Source organism: Alligator mississippiensis, chromosome 4 (genome assembly GCF_030867095.1).
Source record: "Alligator mississippiensis isolate rAllMis1 chromosome 4, rAllMis1, whole genome shotgun sequence".
Lineage (NCBI taxonomy): Eukaryota > Metazoa > Chordata > Crocodylia > Alligatoridae > Alligator > Alligator mississippiensis.
The window spans coordinates 77,974,625-78,000,789 of record NC_081827.1 but is presented as its reverse complement, the minus strand read 5'-3'; the positions used below and the strand labels follow the sequence as shown (position 1 = coordinate 78,000,789).

The 26,165-nt window shown below is 39.5% G+C and overlaps 2 protein-coding genes across 7 annotated transcripts in view; both read right to left on the bottom strand.

The window, feature by feature from the left end:
- PTPRQ (protein tyrosine phosphatase receptor type Q) overlaps window positions 1–3,552 on the bottom strand; it is a 232,032-nt gene extending 228,480 nt beyond the window's left edge. For 5 of the 6 annotated variants that reach the window (XM_019494047.2, XM_059726123.1, XM_059726124.1 and 2 more), the window contains exons 1-2: window positions 3,448–3,550; window positions 2,468–2,569 (exon numbers count right to left, since the gene is read on the bottom strand). In XM_019494047.2, the coding sequence (XP_019349592.1) occupies window positions 2,468–2,515 (48 nt within the window). In that variant the 5' untranslated portion in view covers window positions 2,516–2,569; window positions 3,448–3,550. Of the gene's footprint in view, window positions 1–2,467; window positions 2,570–3,447 lie in introns of all 6 variants that reach the window. The other variant, XR_009461626.1, reaches the window with a different exon arrangement.
- Window positions 3,553–7,272: 3,720 nt separating this feature from the next.
- OTOGL (otogelin like) overlaps window positions 7,273–26,165 on the bottom strand; it is a 187,301-nt gene continuing 168,408 nt past the window's right edge. Inside the window, exons 52-57 of the mRNA XM_059726122.1 lie at window positions 21,876–22,054; window positions 19,896–20,000; window positions 17,333–17,452; window positions 15,502–15,547; window positions 11,453–11,532; window positions 7,273–9,993 (exon numbers count right to left, since the gene is read on the bottom strand). Of these exons, the coding sequence (XP_059582105.1) occupies window positions 9,793–9,993; window positions 11,453–11,532; window positions 15,502–15,547; window positions 17,333–17,452; window positions 19,896–20,000; window positions 21,876–22,054 (731 nt within the window). The 3' untranslated portion in view covers window positions 7,273–9,792. The remainder of the gene's footprint in view (window positions 9,994–11,452; window positions 11,533–15,501; window positions 15,548–17,332; window positions 17,453–19,895; window positions 20,001–21,875; window positions 22,055–26,165) is intronic.

Genomic DNA, 26,165 nt, shown 5'->3' with positions numbered 1-26,165 from the left:
GTCACACTAACAATGTGCTTTTGTTCAGCACTGTCATAGAATACCAGCATCCTACAATTCTAATATTATAAAAGCCGTAGTCTGTCTGTCCGTAACACTTTATTTACCTCTGATTGGTTGTCTGAAACAACCAATCAGAGTGCGATCATTCAAACAGGAGCTGGTGCCCATGGAGTGACAGAGTGGGGAGCAAGGCCAGCGGAGTGGGCAGCTTGAGGCAACATCAGTGATGGACGAGGGGTGGCTCCAGCCTGAAGTGGCGGGGGGGAGAGGGAAGGGGAGAGCGGGCAGGGGGGAGCCCACTCTCCCCACTTGGTCCGAAGTGGCAGTGGGGAGGAGGGGACCGGTCCCAGCCCGAAGCTGCGGAGGGGAGGGAGGAAATGACCCCAGGGGAAGGAATTGGCCCTGGCCTGGCCTGACCTGAAGCAATAGTGGGGAAGGTGGGGAAGTGGTCTGCAGTGGCAGGGGGGGCAGCAGATGCAGCCCTCTGTCCCCACCTGTCGTTCTTGATGGGCAATTTCCTAGTATCACTTATAACTGACAAACCTTCCAAGAAACAGTTCATACTTCAAATCTACAAATGACAGTAGCTGTTCTGTCTTGCAAACTTGTCACCATGAAGAAAGAGAGAGAGAAAGATCTAAGGAAAGAAAGATGTGAGGGTTTGGCCAGCACATAAGCAGCTGCGCGTCAGCAGAATGGGGGCATAAATTACCAAATCATCAGGTTGGGGCCTGGGTCAATGAAACAGGGAGCGTGGGACCCAATTCCAGGCGAACTAAAAAGGAAGATCCAAGAGACATAATCCGAGATATAAACCAAGGTCAGGAGCCAGGGGTTAGAGAGCCAGGGCCAAGTTCCAAGGAGAATCTGAGATCAGAATCAGCTGAGTCAGAACGCCAGGGAAACCAGAGATAGCAGAGCCAACACTGAGTTTCAGGGAAGATCTAAAATCAGAGTCAGAAAAGTCTAAGTCAAAACCTTTGATTTCAGTGTGCTCCTGATGCTGGAAGCATTGATCAGATGATGGTCAACTGCAATTGGGATCTGATCATGTAGAGAGCTTCTCTCCTCAGCAGAGAAGCTGCAGTCGAAGGGAGTGTTGCCAGTGACTTCAGGGGAAAAGGACCAGGCTCCAATTCCTCATCTCCAGAGATGCTGCCCTGCTCGCAGCTGAAGCAGGGGGAGGGGAAGCTCCTTGCCTTGCAGCAGTGCTGTGGGCTCCATATTCGGAAGCCACTTTCACCTCAGCACCCTCTCAGTCGCCACTGTCACCTCAGGCTGTAGGGGGCAAGGCCAGCACCACTGGCATCGCCCCCAACTCCATCACTCTGTGGTCACCAGCTCCTGTCTAAACGCTCACACTAATTGGTTGTCTCAGACAATCAAGCAAAGTGGAAATAAATAATTACGAATAGACAGACTAAGGCTTTTATTATATTAGAATTAGCAAACTGGACAATAGACAACAAAATGAAATTCAACAAAGACAAAAGTAAGGTGCTAAGCCTGGGGAAGAAGGAAAAAACAAATGTGCAGCTACAGAAGGGAGAACAACTGGTTAGCAGTAATACTGCTGAGAAGGATGTGGGGGCTACGGTAGATCATGGTATGAGTTAGCAATGGGATGCTGTCACAAGAAAGCAAATGCATGTAAAACAGGGAAGATATTAGCCCACTCTACGGAGAATCAGAATTTTGGCACAGGGTTGTAAGGAAGATGCAGAGAAAGTGAAAAGGATCTAAAGGCAACTAAATATGATAAAGGGCTTATAAAGAATGTCAGTGTGAAGAAAGATTGAATGAACTAATCATGTTTAATTTGGAACAAAGCAGATTAAGGGGGGACATAACAGTTTTCAAACATCCAAAATACCACATTCAAGAAGACAGAAACCTTGTTTACCCTTGCCACAAAAGGCAGGGCACACAACAACAGCAAATCTCAAAATCCAAAACAAATCCTAACTGGAAGAACAGTAGGGTGATGGGATAAGCTGCCTAAGGAACTTGTGGAATCTCCTTGACTGGAAATTTTCAAGAAGCGGTTGGATACTTATAAGGGATGGTTTATGAATACCAAATCCTGAATTTGTATATGGGAATGGACCCTGACATCCCTTTCGACTTCTATGATTCCTTCTGATTCTATGACCTTGAACTTCATTTAGCATCTTATCCCCATTGAAATCAATGAGATTTGTTACTGCCAACAGTGGGCTCAGGTCCAAGTTCTTGGACTCCAGTTTACCACCTTTCATAGGACCCAATTATAGCATGCTCCTATTAAAGAGAACAGCAGAACTCTTGCTTACTTCAATAGCAATGAGGCTGGGGCTGTATAGCAGTTACTAGAAATCATGATATATTTTTAATATTAGAATGATAATCATTGCCTAACCAGATATCATAGTTTAATTCATTTCAATTACAATCTCTTATTCAAAAAAGGAAAAATATTTCTTACCTGAAATACAGATTCTAATAAACACAGCAGAAGAATTGCTTGGTCCATATGGTAAGAATCTTTTAGACTCACAGCACCTGTTTCGTTTCTGAATCTCAATGACTTCAAAACAAAAGTATGTTAGTCTGTTTTAGATAAGATGAAGGGAAAATTAAATAATGAACATGAATATTCCCAGCTGATATCAATATAGCTGCAGGTTGCATGATATTCTAGCTTTGTCATGGACCTGGCTCTGGGAAGACCTGATGTCCCGATCCAGAGCCTAGCGAACACAATGACAGAATTTCCCTTGACTTCAATAAGCTCTGGATAAGCCCTGCTTCTACTCAAAAAACAAACAAACAAAAACTCATCAGCTTGAAAGGGATCTTTAGCTTCTGCCTGGTCTCCAGGTTAGCTCCATTTTGGATCAAATGTTAGTGGTCTTATTCACACAATGATAACTTGAGAACAGAGAGCATAATTTGACCTAGGATTAGGGTCTATTCTGAACTCACTGAAGTCAATAGGAGTCCCACCATTCACTCCAGCAGGCTTTGGACTCTGTACAGAACACACACATCTGGCATGTTACCTTATAAGCAACATCTGGTGCAAGTACTGGCCATACCTGCCCTTTCTACCAACCAGCAGCATGCTGTGGCTACAGACCGCATAATCAAGCGTGCACAGAAAGAAGCGATAAACACTGAAACAGAGACACCCCAAAGCACTAGAACCAAGCAGACGAAGCACCAAACGGCCAAGGTGGAAGTCAACTGCATGAAACTTGTTCAGCCAAAAGCCCACAACCTGCCCTGGAAACTGTGTTAGCAACTGAGGGAAGAATGAGGGGTGAAGGCAGATGCTGCTTCTTCACTCCAAGAAGACAACTGTAACCCGTGACACTTGCCCATGCAAACACACCAAGGTAGCTGGCCTCCTCCAAAGCATGTGAGGAGCTAGTTAGTTGGTCTAGTAAAAGACATCACACTCACCCTCCAAAAAACCAAACCCTTGCCTGCTTAGATAGATGTGATAACTTCTGGCGGCCTCGCTCGGGGATGAAGGAGACTCGGAAGAGGCGGGCGGGGCGGGGCGGGGCGAGGCGAGGCTGCGCGGGGCCTCCCGCCCTCGGCTGTAGGGGCCAGGCCAGGCCGGGCGGGAGTGCGGGTGCACGCAGCCGCTCCGCTCCGCATCGCGGGGGACACTGGCGCTTTCCCCTCTCCTCGCCCTGATTTCAGCGCCGAGGGGGAAGGTGGCTTCCCACTATGAAGCCACAGCACCGCTGCAAGGCGAGGAGCTGCCCCTGCTCCAGCGTCTCTCTCTGGAGCCTGGTCCTTGCCCCTGAAGGCACTCACTGGCAGCGCTCCCTTTGGACGCAGCTTCGCTGCTGAAGACAGAAGCTGCTCCCCTTTCCCCGGCTGCTTCTCTGCCTTCTAGCTGTTTGCGCCTCAGCAATAGCAGGACTGGGACCTGTGCCTCCCCGCCCCTTCCTTTCAGGACACTGCCTCCTCTCCATCAGAAAGTAATGGGCTTTTGGTGACCAGCTGCTTGTGGCCGGGGGTGAATCAAGCATCTAAACTTGCTCCTGTGCTGCCAGGACATAAGAACAAAACCCATGTACTGGGTCAAGCCATATGCCCACTGAGCCAGCGTCCTGTCGCACAGCACATGGTCCAGGCGAAATCTATTGGGTTTAAAAAAAAAATTAAAAGTTCGTCATAGCTACAAAGTCTGTCCCCTTAATCCTTTTGCCAGCTGTTGTGGTTTTTACAGTCCTGTTTCCCTGGGGGTGGGGGTTGTGGTTGATGCTGTGTCAAAGATCTACACAAACTAGTGAAACGATGCACCAACTAAGCCAAATGAAATGCAGCGGGTGCATTTACACATTCATTAATGCGCCGTAGTTGCAGCAAGTTGAGTTTAGACGGAAACTAACTTAATGTGCTGTAGTCAGTGCTACTGCGCATTAGCACAGATGAACAGGTTTTTTTCATGACACTAGTGCACGTTAGACTAAATCTACTGTGCACTAGCACATTGGCAAGTCATTTTGCCTGCTGCAGTAATATGCAGTAGATTTAGTCTTCTGTGTTCAAAGTGTCTTGTGCAGCTGCATCCAGTGTGTGATATTTTAGTTACTGTAATCCTAACTATACTTGTAATAATAAACCTGTGTCACACATTAGGAGGGAGTGGACGCTGAAAGGGAGAGTGAACTGGGTATGACCATTATTCAGTTGGTCTAATAAAATATATCACAATCTTGTCTGCTTGAGTTTGACCAGTGGTTTTTACATTGTTCCTCCCTTGCTTGCAGCCTCCAGCATTTAAGGTCTAGGAATATTCAAATTCAGAGGCAGTACCCCTGACTCCCCTACTCAGCAGCTACTGATGCCCCTTTTCTCCAAGAAGCCTCCCACATACCAGCCTTCCAAAAATAAAGTATTTAAATAGTGGTTAATACTCTTTAAGAATCATTAAAATCATCACAATTTGTAAGCAATAATTTATAAACTCATAACTTTGAATGTATTGCCCTCCAGATAAATCATCCATAGTGCTGAGGGGATAACAAACAACAAGCAGCAACGATGGACACACATTCTTATATGCAGTATCTATTTTCACATGCTGCCAAAATTTTGTTCTTCATACACTTAGAAAGAAAACTATCACTGGAACATTATGCAACACACATAAAATTGAAAAACATTACTTAAGTAAACCAGGTAAGCTGGATCTCAGCTGTTTAGAAGTTGGGGCCTTAATGCTTAGTTCAGTGAAAAAGTAAACAATAAATAGTAACTCATGTTGCTGGGATAAAACCTACAGCACCAATAGTTGGGGTTTTTTTTTTAAACACCCCCTCCCCCACCAGCAAAAAGCATCACACCAGAATGTTATCTTAATTATGAATGCCAAAAGTAAGCTGCTGAATATTCCATTTATTTTATGAAGCATTCATACTCCATTTCATTTTGCAATATTTTGTAATCACAAAGTTCAAAAGGGCTGATTTTAAGATATAAGTAGGAGTACTTCTAAACCTCATTAACTTGTATGTGGCACATTCCGTTTTTATCAAAACAGTACTCCCCCAAAACATAACTGTTTTCAGCATATGCGGCGAATGTGTGAGCCTGACATTATTCACCCAGAACGCTAGAAGTGCGCAGTCCTAATTTTCATTCTCCCAAACATTTACACAGATGAGTAAAATGCCAAGAAATGGTTACGAAAATAAAAACTACTTGTATGAAATCAATGTGTAGATCTGATCTCCTGGGAACCTAATCTTACATTTCCAATCTTAGTTGGGAGTGTAAAAATCTAAATCTTCCAACCCAGAGCTAGAGAACTTCATAACATGGTTGCTAATCCTTCATGCTCATTCCCTACCCATCTCTTGTCATTCCACCTCTTGCATTTTTCATTTTCGTTGTTGCCACCAACACCAGAAGGGACCTGTCTTGGAGAGTCTTGCCATAGTACAAAGGGGATGCACAGGGGTACCACCAGCATAAACCAAAATCTGAGATAGGGCTTTGTAATGCAGGGGGCTTTATGCCAATGTTTTCCTCTTTCCAAGAGGTATAATATCAAATTAGTAAGCAACAGCTGTAAGTTCCCTGATTTGCATGCATTTGTTTGGTTGTAAATTTCTGTCAAAGGCAAATGTGTTTGAAATCTAAGTACCACTACCTGTTATATTTGGTAAGAGGTAAATCCCATTTTAATATTTTTTTTTTATTAAAGGAGAAGGAAAGAGAAACATCAGAGAAGGATAACATTGTACAAAACTGATACACAATAAACGTACTAGCAGGCATTAGGTGGATTTAGTTAACCAAAACTACAGAAGGCCAAAAGGAAGAGTTCTAATTAGGCTTCAGGTAGACCGGTATAGCTACACAGCATGAGGCTACTAGATTAAACCCAACTGAAAACTAAAGACACAAATTCTATCCACCAGCAGCAGATGCCTTGACTCCATGGTATCAAAGTAAAGATGTAAGGAGCCAAATGTTGCAAATATAGCACATTCACATTTGAGATGAGTATCAAATTCTGAATGGTTGTACCTAATACTGAAAAACATTTACTTGAATCCCTCAAAAGAAGAAACAACAGCTTTACTTTTGTAGTTTTACCAGCATCCTGAACCCCCTTACTTTTTATTATAAACAAACAGAATTCCATGGCCCACTCAGCATTAGTTTGAGGTTTTAAAAAGCCCTAAATAGAACAATAGGAATGCAACAACATATAAAAATAATCAACCTTTAAAATAACAGTACAATAAGTAATATGAATACAGGAAGAGAACTGTTGGCCACAAAATAATTGCACTTCCAATAAATATATAAAAATTAACACATTTAGTGGAACAAAATCCTATGCCAAATTTTTACTTTTCATATTTCATTAGCATAATATGCAAAGATTTCCTTATGCAAAGACTCTGAATGCCCACAAGTTAACAGACTGAAGAAAGAACAGAAATCTTATGTTTCACTACAGGCTCATCAAAATTTGATGACCCTCTTAAGATGCCTAAGGGTAGATTCCAAAGTCTGCAAATGGTAGCATGGCTGATATCTTGATTCTACTCCTACTAGATTTCATGTGGGTGGTTCTGCCTAAAGTAATCCCATTATGTGTCTTTGTGAAACTAAATGATAACAAAGAAAAAGCTTCAAATGCCTGCAATTTTAGTGCAATAAGACTTTGTGCAATAGTTAATGCTTATAGGAGTCTGTTAATCACTTAAGACTTGTACTGTACATTTAACTAGACAACATTAATTCATCATAATCTAAATAATTCTTCAAAATAATATTTATTGACTTCTTTTTAATTATACATACAGTGCTAAATGTTACAAAACAATTTGCTTACAAATAAAATAATTTCCATTTCAATCAAAATCCATCAAACATTCCATGATTTATATTTAGTATTTCATACCATATTTAACTTGCTAAAATTTGTCGATATTTTTTAAAATACCAAATACATTAACAAGTGTTGGCCCATATTTTCTTAATGTAAATAAGATTCTGTACTTGTATTTTTATTTTAGACCAAACCCTTAAAAAAATATTTTTTCTTTGAATATTTCTTTTTCCAGTACACTATGGTATTATGCAGACCTTTAGGACAGGCCAGTGAATGAAATTGTTATAATTACAGCCAGGATTCCTACAGCATTAGTAAAACATATTTTGGTTATAAGTCCTACCTAGACTAACTTGAAGCAACTCTCGCACAAATTAACAGTTTGTCAAAGTTCTACACAATGTATTAAAAAAGCAACCAGTGAATTAATATTCTCTCTTTATAATATTGATTCAATATTTTACTAATAACTAATCTCACAATATTTTAAATTATAACCACCTCCATTTTATTATAGCAATCATTTAACATAATTAATGACTGACATGAAGAAAATCTCATGAATAAATAGCAATTGATTTTATGTCTGTATATACATTATTTTTCTCCATGATCAATCATTTTAGGTTTCAGCACAAAGTGGTGAGGAATGCAAAATAGCCTTAAATACATTTCTTTTTCATCTTTATATTGATGATTTCTCACTATAAAAATAATATAACAATCCAACCTCTTATTTTATTCATGGCAAAATTCCCATCAATTTCAGCAGGACTAAGAATTCAGCCAATGAATTCATAGGGCAATCTACTCCTGGGCATGTTAGATCTTTTATTCTTAATATGGCAATAAATAGTCCATGGCTAAGAAAATGGAAAATACATTTGCTGCTTAGAATACAAGACTATGTGTAACATATTGTATGCTTTTATTTAATTTAGCTGCTTACTAAACCACCCACAAACTATCCTTTCCCAGACTCCATATGACAGAACTCTGATTAAAGCAATGCGTCCATCCTTAATATTTTTTAAACAATCTTGACATTTAGTTCATTTAAAAATATTGAATACAAAGATTTCTGTCCATTAAACAAAGGATAAAACTCAAGTAAAACATCTAAAAGGTGCATTGTGTGATTTATTATCAAAAGTGAAAATATATTAATGGCATCTCATTTGACACTTCAATAGCTCAGTAAATAGCCAATTTCTCCTCTGATTGATTATAAGAACCAAAAAATCAAGGTGAAGTATAAGCCTGCTCTCCACAACAAATCTTTAGATATTTATAATAATTGTGACAAAGTTAGATCCCTTTAGTTCCTTCTGACTAATTACAATAATCAAAGCTACGGGGTATTAAAAAAGCAAAATGCTATAGTTTTAAAGCATAATAGTATATTAGTATTTATGCCATAGATTTTTAAAACGTACAAAAAAAAAAAAGATGTCAGTCACAAAGTTACTCAGACTATGTCTCAGACATTCAGTTTCTTCAGGATTTTTCTCCCAAAATAAAAATGGCCACTCCAGGAAAAAAATAATTGGGAACAACCAGGGTTAAATCACCCCCAGGAGATTTTCTCCTGGCAGAGCAAATGTCTATGCAAGTTCTTTTCTGAAAGAAGCCACAGCACAGTCCTCCAGCTTCCCAGGAGGCTTTGTTCCCAGCAACCCCTGCCATGGATGCAATATGTTGCTTGCTGGACTCTGCTGCTCTAAATGAGCAGGAAACAGAACACACCCACTTCACAACTCCCACATTGTGCTGTAGGGAGATGCAGGCAATCTGGGCTCTCCAATCTGAGCTGCTCTGTGCACTGTTGCCATTCTGTCTCCAGGCAGACTGAGGGAGCCTGTGGAGCACACCAAGATATGTGCACAGGGTCCCCCTGGCTACATAGCATGAGCGCTGTAATCTCTCTGCTCTTCCAGGGTTCAGTATTCAAATGTTGGTTCAGGCAACTCTGGGTAAGTTTGTCTACCAGGAGAACAAGCCTGGAAGAATTGTCCCAGATTATTTGAACATGGGTATAAGGCCACAGTGGACTTCAATTCAAGCAGGTTCTAGTCATTATGTAATTCCTAGGAGAACTACCACCAAGATAAAAGGATTTTTTTTTTACAAAAATTAACTTCTGAGCAAGGTAAAGATGATCCAACACAACCAATCTTTTTTTTCTCTCTTTTTAAAGCAATCTAATAATTTTCCTTTTTAAAGTTACTGAAGTAAATAACTGACACCTTAGTACCTTGAGATGAAGAAGAAATGTGTCTATGTGCCAATATATGAAAATGTTCTTGCCATTATATCTATACAATTTCTACTAAATTTGCTAAGAAATCATGTTGGCTGAAACACTTGGATAGAACATTTTTTGCAGTGACAGGAAACCAACTTCAATTCAATATGAAAATACACATACATGGAAATGATCAGTTCCAGTGGCATGAACAGTCTGTAGGCTCTTGTATGACGTATATAATTTCAGTGCCATTTCCTGAGCAGTAGAGTGGCACAGTCAGATTCCGTACTCCATTTTCACGACAACATTTACAGAATCTTAAATGGCTATCAATATTGACATTAAAAATTGTTGCAGAGGGACATTTCCCATCACAAGAAGCCACATTTATCTGTCAGTGAAAGGAAGATTGACATGGTCAGAATCTCACATTTTATTTGCACAATGAAATAAAAAATATCAAAATCAGCTGTAATTAGAATCTGTTTCTACGTTTTAAAGTACCTTGCTTATATTTCATTATGTTACTTTTCTAAAATAATTTGAAAGATATCTAAACTGAACCACAAGGTAAAAGGTTTAAGTTGAGGTGAATTTCTTTGTTCTCATTTTGTTCTCTTTTTTTAATTAAATTCTTTGTTCTCGTTTTGAATTAAATATGTTTCAAAGTCTTTTTTTTTTTAGTATCTGGTATCATACATACAGTCAGTTTTCAGAATCAGAAGTAGACAATAGAGTCAATATTGTAGCAAGGGTATTATCAGTGGTACATCAGCGCTGCATGCCCTGGGGACCAACTTGATGGGTACCAATAAAAAGTGGCTGCTACCAGCAGCTGTGTGATCAAGGCAGCAACCAGAAGTAGCCTCTGCTCCTGCGCACCGACTGGGTGCCCAGCTGCATCCCTAAACTTTTCAGTGGGATTCCCCTGATATTTATGTTGGGACTAGAATATATCCATGGACCAACCCCATTTGTGACTGCATGGGATCTGGCCTGGAGCAAACCCATGGCACTCACCCAGCCCGTAAGGCCAAAAGGCTGGGCATCACTGTTCTAGATCATTAGTAAATATATTTAAACACTGGACCTATAATGGACACTTGAAGCACTTCACATCAACCTTTTACCAAGACAAAAAAGTGACCATTTGATTCTATTATTTTCTTTGCCTCCTACTCAATTCCTGGTTGATCATAAAACCTTACTCTCACCCTACCACTACTTAAGCTTTTCAACAGATTTTTTTGTGGCATTTGGTCACAGACCTTTTGCAAATTTAAACCAATTATGTTAATTGGTTCTTCTTTATCCACACCTTTTTGACATATTCACACATTACATACATAATAGGCGTTTATAAATGGAACATCACCAAAGCAGAGGTCAGATATCTTAAATTATCTTCATAAAGAAGATCATCACCGTGTTATGCAGAGAGATATTATGAGAAAGAAAGGGCATTTAATATAATTGAGGTCCTTAAGGAGGAATGTGGTGGTATTCTCATTATGTGTAAATGGTAACATTTTCCTCTTCTTTTAGAGTGGGAGGTTTTTTCATGATGAAGAGGTCAATGGCTTTTGTCAGTGGTTGGCAATTATATTGTGTGCTTTTCATTTGGAGACGCATGTTATTCCATGTAGGGGGGTTTGGCATTTCTGCCACAGAGGCAGGAACAATTAATTTTTACTTACACTGACAAATAGAATAACATTCTCAGAGTTGTTATGAGAAGACTGCAGCATTTTGGGTGAATTCTGATAGCTGCAATCCTTATTTAATATGTGGCTTTCTTGGCTAGCTGAAGCTCACCATGAAGCAGAAAGAATGCAGTTTTATATACTTACCGGAGTTTGACTTATACAGTCATTCTTTCTTATAGTTGTTCTCACTGTCACTTTCTGGCAAATTCTTTCCTCTTTTTTGCCTAAGAAAACATAGAAAATGTTGATTCATTAAATATACATTCTACTCTGTATTTGTTCATTATTAATAAAGGAACATTCACAGAATTATAATAGCTAAATAGTTATATTTTAATTTAATTATGCAGTGAATGTATTATTTCCATACCCAGATCATATATTCTAGCAAATGTTCACCATTAGATCTTAAGCACTTGCATATGTAATACATATTCATATTTAATACATTTATATCATATAGCTGTTAAATGTTCCCTGAAAAAAATCTAGACTTTTAAACTAGGGAATAATCAGGATATAACAGTCCCAGGAACCTTTAAAGAGGTGGTAAATGTTGAAATGTCATCATGATTTACTATTTAGTTTAAGATGCTTTTGGTGATTAAACATACATGACAAAAATATTTAATCAGCAAACAGAAAAGGGTAATATATAGTATTTCAAGGCTGAATATACAAACATAATTGACACTAGCTTGAATTTTCAGTGCTAATGCTGTTGAGTTCTATTAAATATTGAAAATAAATATGATTTTATAAACATTTCTGGAACCTAATGCCATGAGGAAGTAAAAATCCTTAAACCTGAAGTATATTCTGCATGTACTATGTAAAGAAAATTATACAGATTTAAATGTCTGTCTGTTAGAGTGGTCTGACAGAGCTTTAAGATGGGATGAAAGGGTAAATACATATTTATTTCACATGTGGTGCATGCACAAGTCCCAGAGCTGGAGTTGGTTAGGTTACATCTGGGGTAAATAAATTCACATAGAAATTAATGCAATAACAACATTTTAAAGGGTTTTGTGGATTTTTGTGGATGCAGCCTCTTGCATTTGAAAAGCAAAACTATCCAAGTAGGAGGGACACTTGCAACATTGAAAAGCTAAAAATCAGAGTACTGAACATATGTAAAAGTTACGTAAAACCTACGTCACAGTACATGAGATAGCTATGTCTATTCATTATATACATTATACATCACCAATTTCATAATCTATTTCCAAATAATTGCTAACTATGTTGCTACATAGTCATTTTGTATTTCCAGCATGTAAATTAAGACCTCCCAAAGGAGTCTTATTTCATCCTCAACTCACTCCCCGTGTTCCATGGAAATCAGCAAGTGCTAAGAAACCCAGCAAGTAAGATCCACCAATGCTGAATAACCCACTGCAGCATGTTACAGGAGCCATAGCTTCAGTAGATGTATTACACGTGCATTGGGAGCCTCTTACTACTGAAGCCAACCTACTTAACACAGGATTAAATACATATACAGATTGACTGTTACTGTCCTGATGGACTTTGATATAAAAGAGTATACTACAGAACTCTTCTCACTAGTGCACCATCTTTACTTACTCAGCTTTTTGAGCATTACTCAAGTAGTCCCACTTAGTGTCAATATATTATAGGCATATAGATTATTGTCGGTTGTTATATGACATTGCTATTTATAAATGTTACTGACATGTCATAAAAACTCCAAAATACTTTGCATTTAGAAACAGAGAGCATTCCTTATTCTTTCCCCCTTTCAATTCCTTTTAAAGTGAGCTGCTTGAAAATAATATCTGTGTTGAATACCAGTTGTGCTTGGTTTGCTATTCCTTACCGAAATAAAAAAAGGGTTGAAATTAATCATAGCTTTCTGAGATGATGTCAGTGATAATAAAACGGAGAATAATCATCACAAAACATCAACTCCTCTTTTAGTTCTTCACATTTTTTTCTTAGTATCTATCTATAAGATTTAACTCTTTTCTTTCCATTTTAAAAAAAAGTGGCAGATGTGAAAAACAAAATATTGCATAAATCCTTATCTTCTAAATATAGACTCAGCAAAAAATCCACTACTTTAAAAAAAAAAAGGTTTCTGCCATGGATTTTCCTACGGACACACAATAGAACTCGGGTCATTTGGTAATAATAGTTCAAGATGATTGTATTTGTAAAAACATCGTTCTTATGATAATTATTTTAATATAAATAAGCAGCTATTAAAAAGGAGTGGGGAAAAACGGATCTTCAGCAAGATGATCTAACCATTAAATGTGCCTAAACCTGAAAGGTGCTGAGCAATTGAATCCTATGAAAGGAAAAAATCAATGCTCTATGGGAAGCCAACAGAGGAGCAACATCTCTTAGGATCAGGTCTCATGCCAGCATCAATGTGATACTGTTTATATTGAACTGATAATCATATATAGAAGTTTCTCACTACAAACAATGCTTACAATATTTAAAAAGAAAATACATTATTAAAAATAATACCTGGTTCACAATTAATACTATCAGTAGAGACTACTGGGCTAATGGCAAAGGGTAATACACCCATTCCAGAACCTGGCAGAATTATTAGGAATATAAGTTTCTTGTGAAATAAACATTTTTACATAAACGACATTTCATTAATTCTTACACTGCCAACTGCAATTTTTCTTTTTATAAGGACTGATGAGCATTCCTGTTTTGTCATCCAAATTTAGAAATTCTGTGGCTACTAAAAGATCTCACTGGCGACTCCCTACTTTCCTGGTTAAAGCAAAACCATGAAGAGATTTCCATATATACCAAACTTTTATAATATGTATCTTATACCTATGGCAAGGTAAGAATTAAATACATGAACTCACTTTGCATGCATTTAATCAAGCTCTTTTCAAAAGGATTACTTGTTCCCATTACAACCCCAAGGTGTTGCAAGCTCTATTTTTAAATTGTCTTTTTAACTGCTTTACCACAGGGCACATGCTTTTAGTTTAAAAAAAACAAATAAAATAAAAAAAATAAAAATAGCATGTATGTATTGTGCTTTTTAATTTTTAGCAGCCACCTCAGCAAATATTTCTGAAGTATAACAATGCCTTTCCTGAGGCCACAAAACATTGTGAAAGCTAAATCTTTCCTGATATTGCAAGACGCAGAAAATATTTGTAGTCATCAATATTTTAATCTAATTTTCTAAATGAAACCCACCTCATTTATATGGACTTCAGTGAATTATTCTTCAGCTTTGTTTTTCTAACTCATAAATGAATGACCCTTTTGAAAGACCTGCCCAAATATTTTAATTCTGGTGAAAAGGGGGAAAAACGGGGGAAGGATAACTTGTGGTTTCCAACCACCTCTATTCTTGAAATTTCTTAGGAACTCTTTCTGCAGGAGTTTCATTTTATGCAGTTTACCATTCCCAAACTAAACAACCACCATCTTTCTTAGCTCATAATTGCAGATGGGCGGATTCTGTTTTCAAAAGTTTGTTGTTTTTAAACATCAGTAAATTAAAGCAGAATCTGCCACATGACTTAAATCATAATTCATTACTAATGTTTCAAACTTGCACATCATAAACTACCAATCTTCAGCTCAAAAGCAGTCTCCATTTTGTATAGAAATATGCCTTTTGTTACCATCAATAATTGTCTGTTCAATGCTCTGCAACTCCTTATTTTGGGTTTAAATATATTTTCTAGGGTGGAAAGAGTTAACTTTTTAATCTGAAAAGTAATGCATTTCAGTACCCTTGCCCTAGAAAGCATATGAAAACAAACCAGAAAAAACCCATAATTACACAGATTTGTTAAAATATCAAATTAGGTATTAGTTTTAGAAATTTTGTTCAGCACATTTATAAGGAAAATTAAATGAGTGTTGTTTTAGAGTAATCTTAACAATAATGAATCATTTCATTATTTCAAATGAGATTACTTTTCATCTTCCTCAGGCTGTTTTTGGAGAGATTTGGTTATACTCCAGAACGATAAGGTTAAAAATCACCGTGTCAGCAGCCATATGAAGCAAGACCTTTCAATAAATAGCTGTTAAAAAAGAAATATCACATTTGTGCTTGATTTGGGAACTGCATGCTTTTTTCTTCCTTATGTCCCAGCCACTGAGGTTAAAAAACACAGCTCTCCAAAACCAAAGCCAAACTAGCATGTAGTGCAGCCTTCTTCACTTACAGGTCTTGCAGCAGCCATCATTGTAAATCTGTACAGTGCCTCCATTCTAGGAAAAGAAGAGGAAAATATATCAAAAAAGACTGTGCCCAATGCAATACCCTATTATATCTGAATAGATTTAGGATACGAATTGCCAGATCTCCAGTTGGTGTAGACTGGCATCTCATCAAAAATGAAGTCAATCCAGTTGCACACATTTACACCATTAGAGGATATGGATTAAAAATCTCAGAACTGTTTTAAAATGTAATAGCTGAAAATGAGCTTGTTGTTATGACTGTGCTTATCTCAACTGGCTTCCCTTGAATCAACAGAACAGTCAGTTTTCATAAACATTATCATCATTTCCCCATCCTCAGGAGCTACTGGGACACTTTAAAAGTTCAGTGTACTAATATAACATGTTTGCTGCAAATTAAAAAGGGATTTATATTGCTTATGTACTACAGAAACTAGCAGACTATAGCTAGTTCTGTATAGCTATAGACAGAGAGCTCTTTACAACAAAATCTCTTTAATTTTGTAATTTGTAATATATATATTCCGATTCGTCAGTTCATACAAGTTTCCTTTCCTTTACTGTAATTAATCTTTGTTAGTGTTTTCTTCTCAAACAGTGTGTAAGCAGGAGTGAAGAAAGTACAACATGAGGACGTTTTAATAAAAAAGGGATTTCCCTTACCTGATACAGGCATATACAAAAACTTCATTGCTCACTCTCATTACATATACAGAAATTACAAATTCAGCAGCAGCAGCACGGTACTTTAGTAAAAATAACATACAAAAGATAACAAAACTACTTATTTGCATTATACCCCATAAGTATGGTTTTTTTGTACCATTACAGGAAAATCATAACACATGTTGATCAAGATTTCCAATAAAAGTGCTAAAAAGTTACCTTAAATCTTTGTTAAATCCTAAATTAATCTGACCTACTGTCCAAAACTGGCTCTCATTTGAAGTTAATGCTTAGAGTTTCTGAATGTAAACTCAGACAGATTCTGGAAGCTAATTCATGAAAATCTGGATTGTTGTTAAAGATTAAAACATGATGACAAGGTTCTGACACTAAGGAGAAGTTTTTGGCATAGTGCCAAAGCATAAATACAGTTCAATTTATGATGCAATTTTAAATTCAGGATTGGAAGAAATTAGCATCAAGAATGCACCAAAAATACAAAAATAATTCTGTATGTTACAAATTAAAGCTGAAAACAAGTATTCTTTAAACAAAAAAGGACAAGTATGAAATACTCAAATTCTCTGAACCACAGTTCTTTGGTTTATAGACTTTACATTTTAGGTAGGTATACGCAAGTAATTTATAATCTTCACAAAGCAGAGCTGCTTGTTATACAGAGATCCCAAAGTCTTTGGACACTTTGGCAGGTTTCTAATCCTTGCTCAATTTAAGGAATTTTGAAACTATGCCACCTTTATCTGCAAAGTTTCAAAGCTGCTTGAGCTGGATTATTTGGTTTATAAACTCTGAAAACTGTGGGCCCTCCTCAGAATTAAAATAAGAAGTATTGAAGCAGCTACCTATAGAAACAAATGCATTAGGCTTGATACAGATTAAACAAAATCCTAACAGCAAACTTCACTTGGATTATATGATATAAATCAAACAAACAAAAATATAAACCACAAGACCATGAACTACTCATTTAAAGGTTTATATTTGTTTTGTTTTTTTCTACTTACCAACATATTTTCTAGATTAATCATTCTATGGAAATTGCAATATGCATGTCAGACCTGAAGAGAAGACCAAGCTCCAAAACAAAAGATTCATCATTATAATTTGTCATCACACACTACAAACCTTTGTACATTCAGTCTCATTAAAGGGGGGACAGGCAACACTAGATCCCAGTATCACTGCACCTGTATCAGTCTTTGCACACTCGTATTTAGTACAGTTGGAGTTCCAGGTGCTCCCCTCCTATAAAAAAAACAACAGAGTAGACAAAATGTTACAGTAGCCCTTATGGGCACAGACAGAAGTGGCATTTTTGAGTGATCTGGCCCCTGGAAGTGCTTTACAGCCATGTCACAACACACATGCATGGCTGCAGAGTGTTTTTAAAATGACCGATGGTATGAAAAATTAACCTGGTGAAATCAGGTATCACAGTAAGGTGCTCAAAAGCAGATTAATTTAGGAAACTTGTGTTCCCTCCAGGATTAATTTTTTGCATGGGGGTGGGACTGGACTAATGCTACCAGCACAGTCTTGCCCCACCAACAGCTGTCAGGGGCAGGGAGGGCAAAGGAGAGGGTGCTCGTGGCTACTGAATGTCCAGAGTTGAGGAGGAAGTCGGGGTGGGGGTTGACAATGGAGTTCCCTTACCTCACAGGTACCCCTCCCCACAGCTACCATGGCTGTGGTATTGGGGGTAGCTGGTGGGGGGGGTGGACCTGCACGGTGAGGGGGCTCCATTCTCCCCCCCAGCTCCTCCTCAGCTCTAGATATTCAGCATCTGGGAGTTCCCTCAACTTCACCCTCCTCCTCCCTCCCCCTCTGACAGCCCTAGAGTGTGGGGGGGGGGGGGAGCTGGGGAGAGAGGTGGTCCAGCAGCTTCCTCCGAGGCTGCTGGATTGCCCCCAACCTGCTGGCCAGGGCTGGTGCAAGCTAGCTCCAGCACCCCTCCCTGCTAGCCCAACAGGTCTGTTGGTCGGGGAGGGGGCTCTAACATCTGTCTGCACCCTACGTGTCTCAGTACAGTGTGGCTATGAAGGCACTTGGTCCACTACAGATGTGAACAAAAGCTGAAGTCAATGGAAAGGCCCTTAAGAGTCAAACTGCATGTCTTTCCAGGGTGGTAAAGGGACATGACAAATCTTCCCTATTTTCCTTCTTTTCTTTAAATAACTAGAATTTGCAAAAAGTGAGAGTTCAACCTCCCATTAGCAGGTCATTTCACCTCCCATATAACAGGAAAGGGAGCAAGTGATCGTGACCTTGGTAATATTCCTACCAATGTACTAGTCAGCAGAGCTAACAACCATATTTGTCTTTGTGGAAGAAATATAATCAGTAAGGTAATAAATGCTGTTAATAGCTTCACACAAAATTTAACTCAATCTAAAATGATACAGATACAAATAAGTATTAATTTTATATTATCACATGCAAATTCTTAAACAATCCCAACTGCTTTACAACTGTTCTGAAAGCTACACACACTGAGGCTCCCTCTATATGCTGCATTTATTGTGCAATTACCTTGCTAATTGAGCAATAAATTTAGACTGGCTACATGTGAAATTTAAGTATCGTGCCTTAAAAAGGTCTAATCAGCTATAAAGTTACTGCTTAAAAATGTGTAATAACGTTATAGCCGGTTTCTATCCAGCTTTAATTTGCACATGTAGGCTGTCCTACAGCTGGGAGACCACAGGTGCTGTGATCTCCCATCTGCTGAAGAGCACAACACACCTCCAGGAGAATGCAGCCTCCCAGCTGCAGGGCTGCAAGGGCACTCCAGGCAACAGCTGAGAGATTTCAGCTACTGGGATCTCGCAGCCATTGTGAACTCCCAGCTGAGGGGCACTCCTCTCCCCCTCCACTGCTAGCTGGGAGACCATAGCAGTCCCCCAAAGCTGAAGGGGCTGAGTCCCACAACTGATGGGGCCCTCAGCCCCAGCTGTGCCCCACATGTGGTGCAGCTGGGACCAAAAGCCCCATGAGTCGTAGAACACTCCATCCTAACTGCACATGGTCCCCAGCTGTGGGAGCTTGCTTCTTGCTGGTTCAGGGGAAGCCCAGGATCGGGCTTCCCCTATACCTGAAATAAGGTGCAATTGGATCTAATGTGCGATCCCACAATCACACCTCCTGTGGCATGGCAGGAAGCGCAACTGTGTGGAACTTGGATTAGATCCAATTGTGCCTTTACCTGCACTTGTAGAGGGGGCCAAACAGTAGAAGAGTCACTAACATTGGTTGCTGGCAAGCAGCCATTATGTTAGGCTTCAAGTCTTCTTTATCATAAAAATGTAATGGTAACAATTCTTTCTGTCCTCTTTCTGCAATCCATACTGCCAAATGTGGGTATATTTAAACATGCAAAAACTCTCCTAAACAAAGTCCTTCCATCAATATTAATTCCTGTGTTCTAGGGAGCTTGATATTAGGAAGTGCTTAGCCCCCTAGCTTAAGTTGTGGAGGCTTCGCACTGCTGAAAGTCAGGCACTAAATTCAGGGTTTTTTTGCTCTCAACTATTTTCTGGCTGAAAGAATGAAAAAGGAGTCATGTGATTACACCAAAAGAAAGGTGAAAATAAGTTCTCATAATATAGCCACCAAATAGATTCCTGTCAGAAACCAGAGTAAAGCCATGTGCTATTGATACTATTTGTTACAGCTGCCCAGGAGTACTTACTTCATATATAGCTAGTGTTCCATTCGCAGAATAAAAAGGACATGACACATTTCTGCAAGTGCCACAACAAGTATGATGACTGGAAGAAGGGATGTATATTTGATGCTAGTAAAGGAAAAGAAAAGAAAAAACCTTCAATTTTGTTAACATGCAGGTGACTAATTACAAGTTGGTGTGTTATTTCCTTGTCTGTAGTCTCTCTCCGCAGAACGTATCCCAACACAGAAAGTTTGGATCTGAAACCACATCCTAATTCTCCATCGAGTTACGGAGGGGTGTTACCTGGTGTTTTAATCTAGGCTCCATCTAAATGTTTTTTTATGGAACACACAACCTTTACTTATTCCATAAATGATTCTGTATTTTTAGTTTAATGAATTAAGTCTAGTCTGACCATTAAGACTTGAAATACCAAAAAGGAACAAAGAATACAGGTTATCTATTTTAGTGAGCTGTATTTAACATTTACAGTATATACAGCATACAATTGCAAAAATAAAGACATCAGCTATGAAATAAAGTTGGGAATCAAACCTAGAGAACAATATCAACAGAGTAGAAAAGTGCCAGCACATAATACATACACATATTACTTGCCTTCAGCTTATAATGCAAGTTTAAAAATAAAACAGCGGATTTGAATATGCCATAGTTGTGGACAATTTTACATTTAAAATGTTTATACAACTTTAAATTGTAGTACACATGCAACACAGGCTTCAGTAAAGAACAGCCACCCAAATAAGAGCCAGCACCCAGAGGGATTGCATAGCCTATGCCAGTGATTCTCAATCAGGATGCCACTGTCCCCTGGTGTGCCTTGAGATCTTTTTCAAGGGTGCCCCAGGATGCCAAGCAACTTTTGCCCTGTTAGATGTGCATTCATGATTCATAAGATAAACCTAGAGATTTCAAACAAGAATTCAATGTCAAAAACATTCTGATCTACTGTGGTCTTCCTGGGTTCTTTGCAACAGAAGAATTACTCTATTCTTTTTCTGTATTCAAAAAAAGAGGGAAAGCTTAAAAGTTGGCATTTTCAGAGGGCTGCCTCAAGTCTTAAAGGGTTGAGAGATACTGGCCTATGCTGACATCAAGCCCACTGTGTCTTACTATAACAAGTTTGAGTTTGTCACCATGCAGTACAATAGCACCTATTATTATAGGATAGACCCAGGCTAAGGCCCTCTCCAGTCTATATTTGTGCATACAATGATTCCATCCCAAGTGTAAGACTTAGGCACTTGTCCTTGCTGAATCTCATCTAACTGACCACATACCATTTCTGCAGTTGATCCAAATCATTGTGGATCCTAGCCCTAAATCTAGAATGTCTAATTCCATCCAACCTTGCGTCATATCTGCAAATTAGCATGCACTCAATCCTATCATCCAAATCAGAAATGAAGATATTAAACATTGGACCCTTGACAGACCCCCTGGGGGACTCCACTTGATACCTCCTTGCAGCTAAACATTGAGCTACTGATGACCACTCACTGAGTATGAGGATACAACTAGTTGTTTATCCACTTTATAATATTTCATGTTGTCTGTATTTCCTTAGCTTGCTTATAAGAATGTTGTGGGAGACTGTTAAAAGCCTGGGGACACTGGGGTCTGGAGAACCCTGTACATATGTTAAACATATTGCAGAAAAGTTTACCACAACAAAGAAATTGTTGGTTAAAAGAGTTAATTGTCACGGATCCACCATTTTTGTGATGAAATGACCATTTCTTTGGTGCAACAAAAACCAGTGTGAAAATGAGGATACTCTTTTATTTGCACAAAAGCATTTAATGCAGTGCAACAAATATTATGCATGTCTAGGGCCTAGGTAGAGCAATCACCATTGCTAAGTTCTTAAGTACTTACTGCACTTTCTTAAATAGTAGCCTTCTTTACTTCAATCTATCATTTGTAATCATAAAGTTCTGTTCATAAATTACATCATTAGTAAGTTTTAAAAATACTCACAGTCTCACATTGCTGAGAACAGTTCACCACGGTAAAATCCATAGCATGATATCCTGTGTTATGATCTTTTTCTTGTAAACACTGTACTGTGTAACAAAGATCTCCATCCAAATACTGAATCATAAATTGCCCAGGATTTAACAAAGTTACTTCTTGAAACACACATACATCCTCTTTTTCTAATTTAGAAGGAAAAGAAAAAGAAAGAAATGGGCCATCAGGAACACGTTTTCTATTAAATGAACAGGACTGCTTACAAAAAAAACCTCACTTGGGCCAGCTCCCCCACTTCATAAAAGTTATAAAAGTTTCTTCTGCAGATAGCATGCCTTCAGTTAAGCCCATACATAACTTCTAGTCCAATCCCATTAATTTGTATAAACTTCCATGGGAAGTAAAAACAGTGAAGAACTTGGCTTCTAAACAAGAATCGTGCTACACATGGATATATGAAGGGCTTCATAACCAGAAGAAACTCAGTTATTTCCAAGTATTTGGTGCATTCCTCAGGGCACAACAGTGAATGAGACAGACACTAGGAAAGATTTTAAGCAGAATATGGTTTGGAACACACCCCCCATCTCATGCATCAAACATTTAACCAGAGGCAAAGGGGGGATAGAACCAATAGCTTAAGGTAGAGCCAACAGCCACCAGACTATTATCTTAAAACTCAGCTCAATTTGGGATAAAATATACCATTGAAGTACCACTGAAGTACCATTGAAGCATTTCAGTCCCTAGGACTTCAATTGTTCCCTTCTCCATGGGCAACTGCCCCCCCCGAGGCCAGTCCCGCCAACTGGTGGGGGGTCCCCCCGGGAGATCACTAGTCACTTCCGAGAGTAAGCACCAGCCACTCCCAGAAGCAGCTGCAGTGATCGCAGTGATCGGCTGGCACTTGCAGGCGCGGCACCGGCACTCTCGCCTGCCCCCCCCGCCCATGGCCTAAGCAGCGAGTGCACTCAGTCAGGGCACACTGGTGCTCTACACGTTGCCACTGCCCTTCTCCTTACAACTGCAAGGTTCACCAGCAAGTCTTATTTAAATCCAGGAGATGTACCTATTAACCCTGCATTGGACACATACTACAAGTGGTGACAACCTGAACCTCCCCATAGAAAGACAGACAAGGAAGATCGTATTCTTTATCCCAGTTGGGCTTCCACAATGGTGTGAGGGAAGCAAATAAATTCAGACCACTGACAATTTGACCTAACAAGAAAAGATTCCCTTTTAATCCCCCAAAAAGGCAATAGGCTTAACACATGCCACCTTGAAAAAAAAGCTTCCTTCACTGTCCTATTATTTATTAGTTAGAGATACTGCCAAACAGTGAAGCCACTCTGTGGGTAACTGCAGCAAACTTCAAGCAGGAGCTGGGATTGCATAGCAACCTGAAAAGAACTGGCAGAATGGTGGTTGCTAGAGCAGCACTCCCTAGTGGCCAGAGAAGTGGTCCCCAGCATCACACCCTAGCAGCTCTACCCAGCACTTGCTACTTTGGCTGGCATAGCTAGTAGAGCCCCAAGATGGCAGCCCTGGCCTAGGTGCCCTCCAGGGAGCAAAGGAGGTAGAAAAAGTTTAAGGATCTTGGAGCGTATATTGCATTCTAATCAGTCCTCACAGAGGAAGGCACAGATCCAGGCAGGGATCACTGTATCATGGAAGTAAACCTGTGGCTGAGATAGTGTTGATGTGAAGCTTTTGGGTTATTTAATAATGGACAGGTGTTCTGTGGAGGCGGACAGCTATCAAGAGATGGGATCCATTTAACTAGAACTGAAAAGAGCATCTTTTAGCATCAACTGGCAAACCTAGTAAGGAGGGCTTTAAACTAGGTTCCATGGGGGTTGGTGAAAGGACTAGAAGAAGCAGATCAACTCTGGGACAGGGCCAGAGCCACAGGTCAGCAACAAGTGATGCAAAAGGGAAACGTATAGGTTGGAATGCAAAAGGGTTTGATGTATGTATACAAATGTAAGAAGCATGGAGAAAAAAAAGTGAATTGGAAGTCACAGCCTGTGAAAAAAACTATGATCTGATTGGTATAACATAGACCAGGTGAGACAAATCTTATGACTGGAATGTCAACATTGAAGGCTATACTTTGTTTCAGAACAACAGGATTGGGAGAAAAGGTGGTGATGCCACCTCGTATGTAAAAAGCATGCATGAACCTGTTCCCTGGTTCAGGAGGAGGAAGCCTTGGCTTTTCTGGTTTGCTCTCTGCAGATCCAGACCAGAGCAGAGTATTCCTCCTTGGTGATGGTTCCAGTCCTCCATCCTTTGTAGGTCTTCCTTTTAAGATGCAGGAGGTCCACCAGTTCCTTGGAGAGCCAAGGGAGCTGCTGTGCCCTTTTGCTGCCTTTCCTCTGAGTCAGGATCGACTTTGCTTGCGCACCCAGGATTGCTCCCTTGAGAAGCAACCACTCGTCCTGAACTCCCCTCCTCTTTGGGCCTCACTGACTAGCCTCCTTAGCTTGTCAAAGTCAGCTTTCCTGAAGTCGAGGACTTCTGTATTGCTGACTGACTTGCCAGCTTTACGGTGGATGAAGGTGATCAGCTCGTGGTCACTGTCAGCCAGCTTCCCTTCGATCATTAGGTCGCACTCTTCAAGGAGGTGACCAAATTATCCCAAAGTTATGAGATGGTACTGATGGGAGATTTCAATTGTCTAGACATCTGCTGGAAGAATAATACAGCGAAATAAAATGCCAAGCCAATTCCTAACTTGTGGGGGACAACTTTCTGTTTCCAAAAGGTTGAGGATACAAATGGGGGATCATCTGTCTTGGATCTTGTCCTAACCAATTGGGAAGAATTGATGGAAGACATGAAGATGATAAGAAACTTGAGAGGAAGTGATCACGATACGATAGAATTCATGATACTGAGAGGGGGAAAGCACGAAGTCAGCAAAACTTTGACACTGGATTTCAAAAAAGCAGATTTTAACTAGCTTAAGGAGACAGTAGGCATGGTGCCATGGGGTGACATACAGAGGGTGCTCAGGAGGGCTGGAAGCTTCTAAAGGGCACAATATTGGAAGCCCAATAAGAAACAGCTCAGACACAAAGGAAGAAAAAGAAGAATGGCAAAAGGCCTATGTGGATGCACAAGGACCTTCTAGGATGTCTCAAATGCAAAAGGAAAGCATGCAGGCAGTGGAAAGATGGGCAGGTCACCAAGGACGCACACCAGGAAATAGCAAGAACGTGGAGGAACAAAATCAAGAAGGCCAAGGTAAAATATGAGATGCACCTGGTGAGAAAGGTTATGGCAATGAGAAAAGGTTCTATAAGTATGTAGGCCAGAAAAGAAAGACTAAGGAAGAAGCAGACCTACTGTTAAATAGCCACGGCAAACTCTTAATAGCAGATGCAAGAGGCAGAGCTACTCAACAGCTACTTTGCCTCAATTTTCACTAAAATGTTAAGTTGCAACTAGATACCTAATACAAATCATTTGGATAAAGAAGGGGACAAGCTGAGGACTGGAAAGGGGTCAACATAGTGCCTTCTTTAAAACAGGAAAAAGGAAGATCCAAGGAACTATTGGTTGGTTAGCCTCATCTTGATATCCAGGAAATTACTAGAGCATATCCTAAGAAAGGCCATTTTACAAGCACCCAGAGGAGGGAGTGCTGATTACAAGCACCCAGCATGGATTTATAAAGTACAACCTGTCAAACAAACTAGATCACCTTCTTCAGCAAGATGACTAGTTAGCTGGATGAAGAGAATGCAGTGGATATAGTGTATCTGGACTTCAGCACAGCAAGACTTTTGACAAAGTCCCACACGACCTTCTCATAAATAAATTGGAGAAATGTGGGCTACACAGAGATATCATAAGATAGATACACAACTGGCTCAATAGCTACAAGCAAAGGTTAATTGTTAACGGATATATATCAGAATGGCAGGAGATTTCAAGTGGAGTTCCACAGAGGTCTGTCTGGGCCCAGTGCTATTCAACATTTTTATTATCAATGCACATGCTGGAATAGAGAGCTTCTTGAGCAAATCTGCAGACAACATGAAACTTGGAAAGACTGTGAACACCCGGAGGGCAGAAATGCAATTTGGAAGAATTTGGACAGACTGGAAAGCTGGCCTGGGGCCAAAGGGATGAAGTTCAATGCTGGCAAATGCAAGGTGCTACACCTCAGGAAGAATAATAAAAAACACAAATATAAAATAGGTGACACCTGGCTGGATGGCAGCACTATAGAGAAGGATTTAAGAGTCTTCATAGATCACAACCTCAGCATGAGTCTTGTACAGC